General features: G+C 45.5%; 1 protein-coding gene across 1 annotated transcript in view; it reads right to left on the bottom strand.

The window, feature by feature from the left end:
* DCDC2C (doublecortin domain containing 2C) overlaps positions 1-16,202 on the bottom strand; it is a 208,817-nt gene that overhangs the window by 155,392 nt on the left and 37,223 nt on the right. The window contains exons 5-6 of the mRNA XM_058550718.1: positions 15,578-15,715; positions 11,661-11,703 (exon numbers count right to left, since the gene is read on the bottom strand). Coding sequence (XP_058406701.1) covers positions 11,661-11,703; positions 15,578-15,715 — 181 coding nt within the window. The remainder of the gene's footprint in view (positions 1-11,660; positions 11,704-15,577; positions 15,716-16,202) is intronic.

Consider the following 16,202-nt stretch of genomic DNA (forward strand, 5'->3'; position numbering starts at 1 on the left):
TGAGGAGCTGCGGGAGAAGGGGGACAGCGAGTCTAGTCTGAAGGGGTCCGTGTGGCTTCAGGGACACTCCTAAAAGCCCAATAAAATCACTGCTTCAACTACAAAACCATTCCTGCTGGAACATCTGAGCAAGATGGAGCATCTCTGATAAAAAATTACACATATGGCAGGTTTGTTTTGCTTTACGATAAAGGGGAACTCAGATTTCTAAAAACAGTCTGTAGACAAGGATAACAAAGCATAACTAGACCACAGAGCAGGATGAACCAATTCTTAGCACAGTCCTAACTCTATTCCAAAAACTATCTTCACAATACAAACTGTCTTTTTTAGTTTTCCTTTTTTCTATCTTTGCTAAAGTATTTGGAAGTGAATATAGGCAAAACTATATAAATAGATGTTTCTTTTGAGCTCTCTATGTCACTTAAGAAAATCTCAAACTAAAAACACCTACCTTATACCATTAATATATTGTATATGATGCAAACTACGGTATTTTTTTCCTTGAGAATATTAAAGTGTGAAAATAGTCCTTCAACCATATACAAAAACCAAGTAAAATCTTGCTAACTATTTTAAGGGGCTTTCCTGCAGGTTGAAATTGTGTCTGTTCGTGCAGGAAACAAGGTCTTTGCAGACAGAATGGGTTCTAAAAACAGAACATGGTATGCGGTGCTTGCATTTTGCAGGGAGCTGGGGGTTGGGATCTGAAACCTTCTTGATGATTCTTAGCATCACTGACATCTATTTGTCGCAATCATATTCCGTATCTTTAGCCTCTAAGAGAAAGACATCATGTGTTTATTTTATTATCTCTGAAATAACACTCAAAAGAGAGTGACAAAGAAACATGCCCACCCTCTTTGTGAGGACACAGAAGCAGCCACGATACAGAGCAAAGAGCACAGAGCTGACAAGACCGTCTGCAGTCGGACCCCCGGCTCCCATCACCCCAGCCGCTGCATGAGACAAAATGAGGAGGCTCCATATTGACCCGGAAAGTCACCTGAAACTAAAAGAACTCCCAGGGCTGCAAGATGGCAGGTAAAGAGTGGGCATAATTTCATTAAACCAATTTTATTGTTTAATCTCATACCTTACCTAAGTACATGAAAGAGATGCAAGTTTTTTGTCTTTTGTTTTTTGTTTTATGAGGAAGATCGGCCCTGAGCTGACATCTGCCAACCCTCCTCTTTTTGCTGGGGAAGACTGGCCCTGGGCTAACATCCATGCCCACCTTCCTCCACTTTATATGGGACACCACCACAGCATGGCTTGACAAGTGGTGCGTCGGTGCACACCTGGGATCCGAACCAGTGAACCCCTGGCCACTGCAGCGGAGTGCACGCACTTAACCACTTGCACCACGGGGCCGGCCCCCCTTGAGATGCAAGTTTTTAAAATCACCTTATTTCCATAAAATCCAGTGAAACCTAGAGCCGCGCTGGTTTGGCCTCTTGTCAAGTCATGGCTCAAACATCAGCTCTTCAGTGAGGACCACCCTGCCTACTCTCGCCTTGTCCCTGCCAGCTCCTTCCTCGTCCTTCCCCACATTTTCCCACAGCACTTCACATAAACCTAATAGTTTATCTATGATGTTTATTGCTTATCTTTCACCACTAGAGGTTAGAAGCTCCACGAGGGCAGGGATGTTCGTCTGTTTGTTTTTCTGATAACACATTCCCAGAGCCTAGAACAGTGTCTGGCACATAGCAGGCCCTCAACAGATATCTGTTGAATGACCAAGTAACCGTTGAATGACGATGAACCTGACCACTCCCACCATTCAAACACTGAAGGGAGTTGTTGCTGCTTTAGGATGGTGTTCAGATGCCTTAGCTTAGCAGTGGGACCTTCAGGCTCTAAGCCCACCTGCCCTCCTACCCTACCTGCCATCCCACCCCCACACCCCTCACTACTCAGGCTTTGCACAACCCAGGCCTTTCTACCCACGGCTCACCTCCACCTGGAACACCCTCCGTCCTCTGCTTCCTAACCTACAACTTGCCATCCTTCAAATGCCAGTACAAGCCTGCCCTCATAGGCCCCTCTGCTGTGTCCCTGTAACACTTGACATATTGTCATCAGAATGCAGACCCTGCCATCTGTGCATTCCTGGTACTCAACACACATTGGGCTCTAACTGTGTACCTGTGCTCAGCTGAGTGATCATAACAGCTGCTCAGTATGTCTCTGCTGATTTAATGACCTGAGTAGGAAGATGTGGGAAAGTAAGAAAAGAAGAGCTGAAAATCTGGCATTCTCCACACAAGGAAAGTGACAAGTTGTTAGGCATCACTTCTGCAGGTCAAGGTCTCCTTATGTAAATGTTAAATACGTATTTTTTTCTGAACTATTTAGAAGTAGGTTGCACACATCATGCACCTTTACCTCTAAGTGCCTTAGCACATAATACTGAAGACACTTGACCTATTTAATACTTTAGGGAGCATTTCCTAACAACAGAGACGATCCTTACAGAATCACAGGACAGCTATCAAATTCAAGAAATTAACCTTGATGCAATATGCTTCTCTAATCCACCATCCATAGTCCCATTTTGTGCAATAATGTCTTTATAGGATTTTCCCTCAAGTCAAGCCCAGTCCGGGATCACATGTCGCACTTAGGTGTCACGTCTTCTTAGTCTCCTATAACCTGGAATCATTCTTGAGACTTCTTTTGTCTTCATGACATTGGCATTTTTGAAGAATGCAGGCCTGTTTTCCTTTGTTTCATAGGAAGAATCTGAAGCTGGCTTTGTGTGGTGTTGCTGCATGATTAGATGAAGGTTATGCATCCCTGGCTGGATCCTACACGGCCACGTCCCTTCTCAGGTATCACAGCTGGAGGCCCAGGATGACTGTCTCCTCTGTTGGTGATGTGGATCGCCCAGTCACGGGGTTTACAGCTTCTCCAAGGGCAGTCCTCCCTGTCCCTTACAGCTAATGCCGTTGGCAGGACGTGCAAATTTCCAGCTCCACCAAACTCCCCTGCACTTGACTTTGATTCCTGCATGAGTCTTGACCTAATCACCTTTAAAACCAGCTGTAAATGACTCTCATTTAAGTGGATGATCTTAATTATTTAAACAGAAAAAACTGTAAAAGTTGGAACAACTATAGAAAGAAAGCAACAAAATATTTACATAAGTCCACTTAAAACAAAAAAATGTAATAAACCCCTGAAAAATACACTGAGACCTTACAAAGTGTATGACTAGACCCACACACCTAGTGAGTGTGACCAGACCCACACTATTTGAAGTGTGAGTAGACCACACCTAGTGCACATACCAGCACAGGTGTATGACAAGAACTGGAAATAGACATGAAAGGCCCAGGTACGAAGCTGAGATTCTGGCCTTTATCATGGAGGAGGGGCAGTGCACCCAGGCTGGCTTTAGACAACCCCTCTGGCCATCTGGAGACCGGTATGCAGTCGGTGCTCAACTACAGAGTCAGCCCCACTCCCTACTCAGTAGCTGTGTGTCAGGCAAGTCATTCACCACCGTTGTCTCAGGGCCCTCTAGATGACATGGGACTGACAATAGGGCCTTTCTTAGGATTGTAGAGAGGTTTAAAAACTTCATTCCAGTAAGGATTTTGGAAGCCTGCTGGGTGCACAGAACTCCAGAAAATGTTAGAAAGAGACATCTGAGACGATGAGTGGATATGGTTTGAATCCTGAGCTACAGAGAGCAGCCATGAAAAGGTGGGGGTCCAGTGGAGAGGCGAGGAGAGGGTCTCCCAGGAGAAGGAGCAGAGGGTCCAGGAGGTAACTGAATGCTGCTCTCGTTTTCAGGCTCTCCAGGCCTGCGTCCCTCCAAGATAAAGCCCGAACTCCCACCAGCACATCCACACACACAGGCCTCCCTCGGGCCCAGCCTGCCTTCCCGTCCCCATCATGGGCAGCTTGACCACGTGCCTTGCTGTTCCCCGACATGCCAGCCCCTCCACATTCTCATGTTCTCCAGAATAGCCACCTCCCCGGTGTACCTGGCCAACTTGCCTACAGATCCTTCAAGACCCAACTCCATGGTCGTCTTGTCCCTACACAGAGAAATCCCTCCTCTGTGCTCCCATCCACTACACGCAGCTCCACGGTCAATCACACGCCTGTGGTTTTCCACCTACTTAACTCTCTGCCTCTGGGCCGTAAGCTCCCCAAGGACGGGACCAGGGCCGCCTGCATCTTTTCTCGTCCGGCGCGGCATAAAGTGGGCACTCTGGCTGTCTTTTCATTGTCCGAGCAACATGGATTTACAGCGGTTCTTGGATTAAGCAGGAAAACAGAGAACCTATTGCTTTCAGACGCAAGGAAACTTTTCTGAGCATCGTGCCTCCAATCCCCATGCCTCTCTGCCCCAGTCTCCAGCCCCCCTGAAATCAACGTGAGCTCTATTTACAAAGGCGACAGGTACTTCTTTTCAGTTTCATTATTCCTTCTTCCTATTAAAAATATTTTCAGAAAATATACCTGAGGCACGTTTGGCTTATTTCTCTGTAGTGCTTTAAGAACTATTATTTTCCTCCAGAGCCTATTTCAATCAATCTAGCTATATTTTAATGCATTGTAACGGGTTATCTTGCTCAGGCACATGAAAGGCAGCCGCCCAAGGTAATTTGGGATGAACTAGACAGATTGTCTAATTGAAGAATAGTAACAACCCATTTCAGAGTCAATCCATCCTCAGGCAGAAGACGACGAATGCTGCCGCAAAAGGCATTTCAATGGCTCTGAGTGAACGTCCTGGTTCCAGGTGGGTCCAAGTCTTCCATCGTGAACCAGTCCCTGCTCTGAGCGTTACTAACGTGGAGGGTTCGCTCACATTTGGCCTGACTGCCGCATCTTCAGGCCGCAAGCGGGTGACATCAAACGCTGCCCTGATTGTTGTGTGGTGCTGCCATGGCCTTGACATTACCAGCCTGCAAATGGCAGTTCCATAGCACTTACTTCACACTGAACTCTACAGTTTAGACTCGGTTATTAAAGTGTGGATGTCAGCCCCACACACACACACTCATGCACACACACACACACACCCCCACATACCACACACACACACCTTTAACTCACCAATGCTTTATCTCATTTTCCTGATTGTTCACTACCAATATTTGTGCTCTATGCCCAAAAGGGAAGTAGGAAATATTAACATTCTGATTGAGGATGTGATATAAATACAATGCTTATTAACTATTTACTGATATTTTACAGAGGCTTGCACCCTAAAATATTCATTTTAAGACTTGACTGCAATTTTAAACATCTATTAAATTAGCCTTACTTCTTTGGAAGGTAATAGATATAAAATCACAGTAAATGCAGTTGCTGTAAAACTGAATTTGATATAACTAAATAAGAGTAGCTTCATTCAGTTATTTTCATTGGACTCAAAAAGTCATGGCTCAAGTTAATTTGTGCCATACAAGGCATTGGCAGACTCCTAATGATGAATTTTCCAATGTTCGAATATTTGAATCAAGCAATAAGAGAACTGAGCCAATCAAATAATGCAGACCATTTTCAAAGCATATGTCAAATGTGCTAATCAGTGAAAATGCACTGATATGATTTCTTTGCCATTTTCTTGGGAAATGGGCATTTTTAACAGTGCAATTTAAAGTTCTGCTAAACGAAGACAAAATTTTTCATTCCATTAACAATCTAGACGTAAGAAGCAAACAGCTTTGCTCTTCAACTTTTTAAATACTCTGGGTAGCGTATCTACAATAGCTTAAATTAGAACTCCATGCCCCTGGAATTAAGTCTGCTGACAGAGATCCTGGAAAAAAAATAAGAAGTAAAAGGAGAGAACAAGCCGCGTTAACTGCGACCCTGAGAGGTCGGCAACCTCCAGCCACACAGCCAAGGACAGCGAGGATTCCAATCCAAGAAGTGGAATCCAGAAGGCTTGCTCTCAAAGCTCCTTGGCTTTCCCTTGGTGGTAGTAACTAGTTTACTAAGAAAAACAAAAATCTGTTACCATAATACGTAGACAAGATTTCACCCACTTCATAGGCATCCAATTAGACCCAGAGAAGGGTCGTTGTTTTACTCATTAAAGAATCCACAATAATAATCCCAGACAAATACAGGAGCAGATTTGTCCTCCATGTCATAGGGAATTCTACTTGACATCAAAAATACTTTTCTGCATCAATATCATCTCTCACGTCTCCCCTTACCTCTCATTTGATGAACGTGTTAATCTAGAGCAAAGCAACTTCTCACACATACTCACACACCAAGATCCTCCTTATCCCCCTGGAGCCCAGATCTCGGCTCCTAACACCACCACTGACCAGCTGTCCCCCCGGGAAACGTGGAGTCATCCCTGACCTCTCCCGCTTCCTCACACTCCACAGCCATGGAGACCTGCCCGTGTCCCTTCCCTTCGTCTTCCTTCCCATCTCATGAATCAAGATGCCATGAGTCATAAGGCATGTGGTGACTTGATGTGTCGCCAAGAAAGAAACCAAGTTGCCATTTAAACCATGCCACAGAGCTTCCTTATTACCTAGAAGTTGTATTTTCTACTTACTGAAAAAGCCCTATTAGAACTATATAGACATAGATTTTTATCACTTATCGCTCTTGTATATAAAGAAAGAGGAGAATGTAACAGAAATAAGTTGCCTGAATCCTCCCAAGATTTTACATCCAGAGTCTGGCTCTTCCAAATCATTTCGGCCTCAGAGTCAAAGATGTCTGTGCCTTTCCATGCAGTGTGGAGAGAGTTCTCCACTGTTATCTCTGGAATTCTCTTCCAAGCTGCTCTGCACATTTTGATGCTGGTACTTTCTTGCCTGGAGTTTGGGAGGCAATCCTCCACACCTATCTCAGCAACAAAATGCAAACAAGTATGGTGGACTGCTTCCTGGCCACAAAGCCCCCTCTCAGGAAGCACATGAGGTGTGCAGAATGAATAGCATTTAGCTGCACTCCTCTGCTGAAAGAGAGTCTATTTCTTCACCTCCTGGAACCTTGCAACCACGTGGATGAGGACAGAAGTGCCTGAGGACCAGCAGCAATTGCCAGATATGTTGGCACCTCAGTGAGACTGGCCCAAACCCACCCAGCCAACCACAGAATTTAGAGAAGTAATAAATCGTTGTTATTTTAAGCCCCTAGGTTTGGAGATGGCTTGTTAGACAGTAATAGATTACTGAAGCTGATAGCCTCAACTATGTGTGGGTATCTCCCTTTCTTTGGTCCATAAAAGAGTTGGTTGTTGGTTTGCAAAAATATATGGAATTGAAGAAGAATATGTTCTACTAATATCAAATTCACATCTTGCTGTTCTATCTTTATGCCTTTCTGTGTATATAATAACTTTTCATTTTAATTCTGAACCATAACAAAACCATTTTGAGCACATTTACACAGCAATTAAATGCACATGTATAGTGCCAACCATGCACACACCTCAACTGAAGAGACAGGAAAATGAGCAGCTGTAGCCAAGTTCACTGTGACAACAAATGACACTGCGACACGACTGCCAATAAGAGCTGTCAGATGCCATCAGCATAAGATGCACCCCATTTCAGAGATGTTAAGATAGGGAAAATGCTCATTGCAGAATCAACAATACACTGCATCTCTCAAATTTGACTGCTCTGCTCCCCCCGTCACCCCCTGGGAATGTTGTTGTGGCCTCAGAACTGGCCTCTCCTCCTCTATCCTTGCTCCATTTTCTGTCCGTACATTTTATTCCACCACTAGAAGACATTCTCAAGTGGACATCTGTTTATTTTACTCCCTTCCTTGCTGAAATGTGGATCCCTACAAACACAAATGTTTTCACCTGGCTTACCAGCCCCTCGTGACCCAGCCCTGCCCGCCTTCCCAACCTGCCCACCACAGCTGGCTTTCCCACCACAGGTATTGTGTTTTCCTAACTCTATTGGGCAGTGTTGATGGAGAGACAGGCGCATCTGAAAGTTTAATAGAGGAGGGATTGCTGACCTACTGGAATTGCCGGGTGAGGAAGGGCTGATGCTGGTGGAATCAGGGATGACTTTTAGGCTTAGGCTTAAATAGTGAATGGGATTCAGTTTACTGGGTGAGGACTGTTAGGATCACTCTGTCCTGTTTATTAACACGTCTGCCTTCTCCTCCAGCAGAAACTTACACTCCGCTCATCTCTGTATCTCCAGACACAGGGCTTCCCTGGGCCACGGACAATCAGCAAATGCCCCATTCAGCTCTGAGAGTCTGGGGGTCGAAAGCTCTGTGCTGCACGTGTGATTTGTTCATGAAAAAGTCAAGAAAGATTCTCTGCTGTGTACTCCAGGTAAATTAAAAAAAAATTTTGAAGAAGATTTAAAAGAAAATTCAGCACCAATCTTACAGACAGCTGCTACTCTGCCCACTGGACATCCTTGGACTGCAAAGACCACCAAGGTCACAACAGCCTCTCATGTGCTGCGGGTGACATCCCTACCAAGGGGCAGTCCTGGGTTTCCAGTGTTGCTTTTCTAATATCTTCCCCCCTTTCCAAAAGGATGTTGAGGTAGTTCACACCGAAAATAGATAAAAGAAGTTTAACAAGCTAGAAATGGAAAATCTGGAACAAGCAAATAAAGAAACAAATATATTTATCATAACATAGTTGCTGTGACTAATTATAAAATCCAGCCTCCTGCCGCTAAAGGAGCCCACATGTGGAGTAGTTTCCATTCTCAGCAACGTGCCCACTCATCACATGGGGCGAGGATATTTTCAGCACTGAGATCAATATATCACATAGACCTTTATACAAGGGACACGAATAATGTAAACCCCTTGACAGGCATTTTTACATCAACTTTTGCTAAAATCAATGCCTTTGGCTTTCTTCTAGGACGTTGCACCTTCCAGAACAAAATGTGCTTGCTATGCTGCTATATGCTCTCGTCACAATTACTCCATAGAAAATTTCCAAATAACACATGTTGTTTGCAGTGCAGTTTACGCCACGTTTGTGATCATTCTGTTTAAAGATACCTAAATGTTAAATGTCGTTATCAAAACCCATATGTCCAATGATAGATTTCCAAAAGAGAGAAGAGGAAATGTAGACAATATCAGAACAAACATGCCTCAAAGTTTAGACCAAATAAAATAAACGTTTAATAAAAGGAAAAGAAAATTATGTCCCTGCCTCTAAGGAACCAGAGTCAAAACAACAGCAAAACGGAAGGAAGACGTAACCAAAGCAGGAATGATGAAACAACTACTGGCCCAGCAGACATCGTCAACAACCTGTGTGCTCCAAAACCACTAAAGTGGGATTTCAGTGTTGTACCATTCATGCTAAATGTCGTCATTCAAAATCCAGTGCCCACATGTGAAGACACGGCTTTAGGTAGTAGAGAAAAACTCTGCGAGGTGGAATCACATGTGCATTCACGCAGGTTCTCCCCCTACCTGGAACATCTGCCTCTTCTCTGACTCACACTTTGTGACCTGCACTTCGTCTGCCAGTCTCCACCTGTGTCGATGACGCCCTCTCCTACAAACCGTCACTCTACACATGTGACTCCTTTATACAAATTTTTATCATGAAATAAGTCTATGTGTTTGTCTATCCCAACTAGATAGAGTGCATCCTTCAGGCAGAATCACGCCTATCATTTTTGTGTTCTCAATGATCCTCATTCATTCATTCAATAAGCACTTACTACTAAAACGAAATCCTTAGAGAAAGAAAACCGAAAAATAAATAAGATGATCATTCAGCTCAGAAAGCTACCAAAATAACAGAGTCAATTCAGAAAAACCTTGACACCAAAAGCTAGACAAGGACAATGTGAGAAAGAAGCATTGTAGGCTAATCTCACTTAAGAACAGAGATGCAAAAATCCCCAACAAAATTTAGCAAAACATATTCAGAAAAGTAGTTTTTTAGGGGTAAGTGTTTTTCAGTGAATGCAGGTTGGGTAAGGACCGTGGTCATGAACTCAACATGAAAAGAGTCAGGTCAGTTGTGTTATTATCTCCAGCAACACTGCGCTCCTCCAGTGCAAGTGCAGACAAAACTAAGGGTTGGAATCATCCAAAAGTGGACTTGTGTCAGGTGAATACAAGGTGGTTCGTAGGGGTAGGGAAGCCAAAGCTGTTTGCAAGAGAATGATTAAAATGGTGGTCATGATATCTGAGCTGCAACAGAAGAAAAGCAAATCCAAAGGCTGGCTGTTACATATTTGAAAAGAACAGATCAATACATGGGGGAAACTCAAGGCCGCTGAGTTACAGAAGGGAGGGTACTTGAGCAAATGGGCCCGAAAGCTAGGAACTGGCAAATAGGCATTCAACAGCTTCGTTGAATAAACAATGTCAGTAGAGCCACTAAAATGCAGTTTTTATAAGATGGTTATGGATATGTGATCATCATACAAACAGGTGATAAGGTCCGGTACAGGCCTCCAAGATCTGGCTTCTACCTGCCCTTCTCGTAGCGTCTCCTGACACTTCCTGCCATTCTTGCTCATGCTGTATGTTCCAATAGCAAATTGTGTGTAGATAAATTCACCTACATACATACACACAGAGCGAGCTGTTTCTCACCCTTGTGCCTTCCTCCAGCTGTCATATCTGCCTGAAACGTCCTCCTCCCAGCTGCCCCCCGCTCCCAGCTGTGCCAAGCTTGGCTCACTTTTGCTGCTACTGAAACAGCACATAAAATATTGCCAGCTTAAAGTAGCTTTGCTTCCTTAAAACAGGCTGTTGATTAATCAAACCTTGCTCAGTAACAGAGACAGCACTGTGCACGTGCCAGGTGGGAACCCATAGCCCCCGGATGACCCCAGAACCAAGAATCTTCAGAAGTGTTGTCACCTGAGCCCTTCAGGAAGCAAGAAGTTCTTCAGTAAAGACAATCTGGCTCCCAGCAGCTTGATTACCACACACGAACTGATTCAAGACTAGCCGATCAACTTACATGGGCCCAGCTGTAGCTTAGCAGCCCCTAACTCCTTAAATTTCGCCCTGAACCTTGGATCAGAGAGACAGATTTCAGAGCCTTTCTTCCTGTCTCCTTGCCATCGACCTCAAAATAAAGCCTTTTCTTCTCTCAAAAGCTGGTTCCAGAGGCTGGCCCTGTGGCGCAAGAGGTTAAGTGCTCGCGCTCTGTTGCGGTGGCCCGGGGTTCGCCGGTTCGGATCCTGGGCACTCACTGACGCACCGCTTGGCAAGCCACGCTGTAGTGGCGTCCCATATAAAGTAGAGGAAGATGGGCACGGATGTTAGCCCAGGGCCATTCTTCCTCAGCAAAAAAAGAGGAGGATTGGCAGATGTTAGCTCAGGGCTGATCTTCCTCACAAAAAATAAAAAGCCAGTGCCATAGTATTGGCTTCTGTGCACGTCAGGCAGTGGGCCCTTGCCCAGTGACACCACCTGTCCCATAAGATCGGTATATATTTTTATCTTCCCACATCCTGTGTTATATTACAAACACCTCAGTGCGCCTCCAAGTTTCAGACTCTGACCTCCAAGTATACACCTAACCTCTCATTCACCTCATTCACAGGAGCAAACCAGGCACCTAACCCCGTGCCAGAGGAGCTCTGTTCTGCCAAGTTGGGGCCCTCAGCCTGGGATGTGTCCTTGTCAATGTGGAAGACACCAGACTCAGTCACAGTTGTCATCTTTCCTTTTTAAAATGTACTTACTTTTTTCTTTCTTCGTGAGTGTTTCTCGATGTCCGTGTGCTTTCTGAAAGACAAAGGACAATCAGCCTGAGACGTTTAAAGCTCAGCCAAAAACAACTTTGTAAAAAACGTAGACTGCAGCCATGGGTTTCAGGAAGGCATGTCCAAGAGGAAGGAGCTTACTGTCCGCAGATGACACGAGCTCACATCAACAAGGCTTCCCGGCCTCAGGAGAGACAGGGAGTCTGTCCAATTTCCTTCCTTGAGATCTCTGAAAATCCGATGGATTCTCATGCACCACGGTGGCAGTCTGGCCCAAGGGTGGCATGTTTACAGGCACCTTCTGTCCTAAAGTTTTTATAGGATAGTGGGGAGCAAATTCTAACATTCAAGTTTTTACAGTTGACTATGGCTTCCACAAGCACGGTTTCTTCACGTAGCTCTCACGATGACCGGGGAGCAAGCGTTATGTCCTCCTCAGGCTGGTAAGGAACCCAGGCTTGGGGACATGAGAGCTTTCTCAAGGCCCCACAGCTGATCAGCAAAGAACTATTGACGAGACTTCAATCCAGTCCAACCCAGTCCATTTGCTCCTACCACATCACACAGCTCTCGTCTAACTGCCTGACAACGGTACAAATGCATGCGTCCCGTTTCCAACTCTTCTTTACCGAGGCTTACTCCGGTCATTGCTGTACAAATTTGGAAATGCTTCTACCACACAGTTCTCCAGCAGAAGAGCACCTCCCCCTCTATTTCGTGTATGGTGAAAGGACTTCAGTCTCTTAGCAACTCTGTGGACTCTCTTCACCCCAAGCCCCAACCTCTGGTGACGGAAAAAGACATTCAAGCAACCGACAGACTCGGTTCAGGGTTCAACACGTGAACAGCTGACGGGAAGAGGCAGAGGAACATGTGTGGTGAGCAGGGGACACGGAGTGGAGAGAACTATTCAACTCAGTTCAACAGCCCCGAAGATATTTCTACCCACCTGCTGTTAGGACTGTCAGTAATGAACTAGGAAGTCCATAAAATCAGGAAATATCCAAGCTTGCCAGGCGTGCAGGCAGGACCCTCACCTAACCATCTGCCCAACATCACTCTGCTGTGGGGTCCTCCATCCATAGACAGGACAATGGAAGCCGTTCTCTGCCTTAAAGCAGGAAACCTAACAGCCTATGAGCCCAAATAGGCACGAGGTACACCACAGACACTGTTCCCAGTGGGGTCTCAAGTTTCCCACATGACACGGCGCTCCATGCGTGGGGTGGGGGTGGAGGCCCGCCACCGGCACACCTGAAAGCATCTGCCTGTTCCACAAGGAGGTGAAAGCTGACCCCTCTTCTTCTTTGCTCAAGACAACGACCATTAAAAACGTGACAGAGAAACAGCTACGGGGAAGGTTCCTAGCAGCCCTCAAATAGGTCCCCACACTACACGTAGTTCAAACACACCCACTGGGGCTAAGTAGTCAAGGGTGCAAAATCCCACACATCAGCTTGAGGAACTGCTCATCTCAGCAAGACCTGGAAATCAGGAACGCCCCTCAGTGTAGGAACTGGTGCTTGGTGCCCAAGTTAAAAATTACATCTGATGGAGTCTCATGAAAGGAACACTCAGGCTGCGTGTACACACTGAAGGGAGGAGGACGGGCAGCAGCAGTTCTGGCGGCCTGACACCCCAGCGCTGGCCCCGCCTGCTAGGAAGAACAGTAGCCCTGCCTTCCAGGGCAAGCAGGAAAGGGCATGGTTAGAGGGCGGATAAAAGTCTCGCCCACACATGGCCAAGGGGCCCTGTGATATTGTGATTTATAATAAGAAATACGTATGTGGTCTTTGTCCTCATTTCTGGCACAGAGCTCCTAACACCTTTGGAATCTCCTAGGCAATGAGAGCAATAAAGGTGTCTTTTGTTATGTTAATGAGGTGACTTTTGGAGAGTGCCTAAGGTTGGGGGCTGGTTGCCAGGAGAATCAACCACACGATCAGAGGTTGGAAAGCTCAGTCCCACCTCCCACCCCCACCCCCCAGACCACCAAGAAGAGGAGAGGTGCTGAAGTTGAATCCAAGGCCAACGGCTAATGATTTAAACAATCTTGCCTTTGTAACGAAGCCTCCGTACAAACCCAAAGGACGGGTTCAGAGACTTTCTGGGGTGAACTCGTGAGGATTCAGGGAGAGTGGTGCTCCATGCCCCTCCCTGTACCTGCCCTGTGCATCTCTTCCATTTGGCTGTTCCTGAGTTATACCCTTTTATAATAAACCAGTGATCTAGTAAGTAAAATGTTTCTCTGAGTTCTGTGATCTGCTCTAGCAAATCAGTTAAACCCAATGTAGGGAAGAGTTGTTGGAACCTCCAAGCTATAGCTGGTCAGTCAGAAGCACAGGTGACAACCTGGACTTGCAATTGGTTTCTGAAATCGGGGGGGGGGGGCGGGGGGTGCAAGGATGCAGTCTTGTAGGACTGAGCCCCTAACCTGAGAGATTTGATGCTATCTCCAAGTACACAGTGTCAGAATTGAGTTGAATTGTAGGACTCCCAGCTGGTGCCCAAGCATTGCTGGTGCTGTGGAAAAACCTCCACACATTGGCATTGGTACTAGAATCATAGGTCCCTAGAAGGAGAGACCTGAGGGATGCCTGCCTGTCATCCCAAGCCCCACGCCTGTCTTCTCAGCTGACCCAAAGGCAATGAACCCAGACTCAGCCTTAATCCCAGGGCTTTCATTTGGGACAAGAAAATTGAGGATTTGGATCAGTATGTACCTCTGAACTTTGGCCTTGCAGGTCAGCCTCCTCCCTGAACCACCGCTGAGCCTGGCCCAGCCCTGACACTCAGTATCAGACACACACGAGCTCATCAGGAGCTGTGGCCACTGAGGGGCCCAGACTAATAAAGAGGTTTCTGGATCTATCGTATTTCTGGCCAATACAATAACAGAAAGGTTAGGAAGTTGTTTTGGACTCTATCATTGTACAGATATTTGGAGTAGGAAATATTGAGACTTTACATTCAAATACAACCTAAGAAGGAAGGTGAGAGGGACACTGAAAGTTCATTAAGGAAGTGTCAAATGTAATTCTACCCTGGGAATGGAAATCAGACCACCTCATCCGGTGACTTCAAGGACACTGGACTGTGGGAAGGGCTCTCTGCAGACAGAGAGGGAAGTCTGTCCATGGCTAAGTGAGCATCAGTGCAGGACACTGGGGAGCAGGCCAGATCTCAAATGCTGGGCTTTTCTGCCTCAGGATAAAGCCGCCAGGCTCCCTCAGGCAGGAGTCTACAAGAGAACCTAGTGCATTAATTACAGGTGCTCATCTAGCCTACTGCAGACGGCACAAGCGGAGTGAGCCAACTGTCCCGAGAAGAGAGAACTGTCAGGACAAATCTCAGGTGACGGGACGGGAGTTTCCACCAACGTCTTCGTCTTCCTTCTAGTCGTTCTTCCATGTCCATAAATACACACACCATGGTGCACGCTGGTAGCCAGGCCCAGGAGCTACTATAAAAATCACTGCTTTTTTCACCAGGAGAGACTACTGCGCCACACAAACTCTGCGTTTCAGATAAGGAAAAGCAAGTCAAATTAAGACAACAAACACTGTGCTGGATGGAGTGAGGACTATCGTAACTGTGTCCTGGGGCCAGCTGTGCCACTATTTTGCACCTTTAGTCCCCTGATCTCTAAGACTCCCAGCATCCCCAGAGAAAAGACGATGGACTCAACACAAGATCTTAACCGTGCTTGTGAACATACCAAACAACGGTAGTTCTTCATTGCCTAACTTTGAATATCCAAAACTGCATCATATATAAAGTGAGAATACCAAGTTCCACTACAGAAAAACAGCCAGTAGCTGAACTGGCCATAGATGGGAGAGATACTGAGGGTAAAAATGCAAATTGGCTGGAGCGAAAGGTATGAAAGTGCTCACTGTGGGACCTCACTGGGAAGGTTTAGGGACTTCCACTGAGGGAAACACTTGAAGGCCTCCAGTCCTGCCGCAACATAAAAATGGTGGTCTTGCAAATCCTTTGAGTTGTCCAAAAGATGCCCATTCATTGTAAATAATCTGCAAAGAAAGAAAAAAGAAATGAGCTAGAGATTTAAGACCAGCGATCCGGGGCTGGGGGCATTTTTGTATATGAAATGGCCAGCATGTGGACCACTGGAGAATCGATGCACTCGTCAGCAAGCGCAATCCAAACACGCTAACTAACCCTGTGGGAGCTGCTCTTACAGAATTAGGTTTCCTTTCTATTTTGAGATTTTTTAATTAAAGTCTATTTTTAATTACGTACAAATGCTCAGAGGCCCTCGAGAACATTTTAAGCTCTTGGTTGGTATTCAATTAATTTTAACTAATAACAGCTAAAATTAATACAAATTGGCTTATACTGTTCTAACAATACTTGGAAAACAAACCAGCACTTATTAGCAAATAATATGCCTTTTTATAAGCACCAAAAGACTAATATTTGTCTACTCTTTATTCCGTACTTTTTTTTAGCAAGTATTCATTCACTAATTTATTCATTTAAGAAATGATTCAATTCGTT

Source organism: Diceros bicornis, chromosome 12 (assembly GCF_020826845.1).
Source record: "Diceros bicornis minor isolate mBicDic1 chromosome 12, mDicBic1.mat.cur, whole genome shotgun sequence".
Taxonomy (NCBI): domain Eukaryota; kingdom Metazoa; phylum Chordata; class Mammalia; order Perissodactyla; family Rhinocerotidae; genus Diceros; species Diceros bicornis.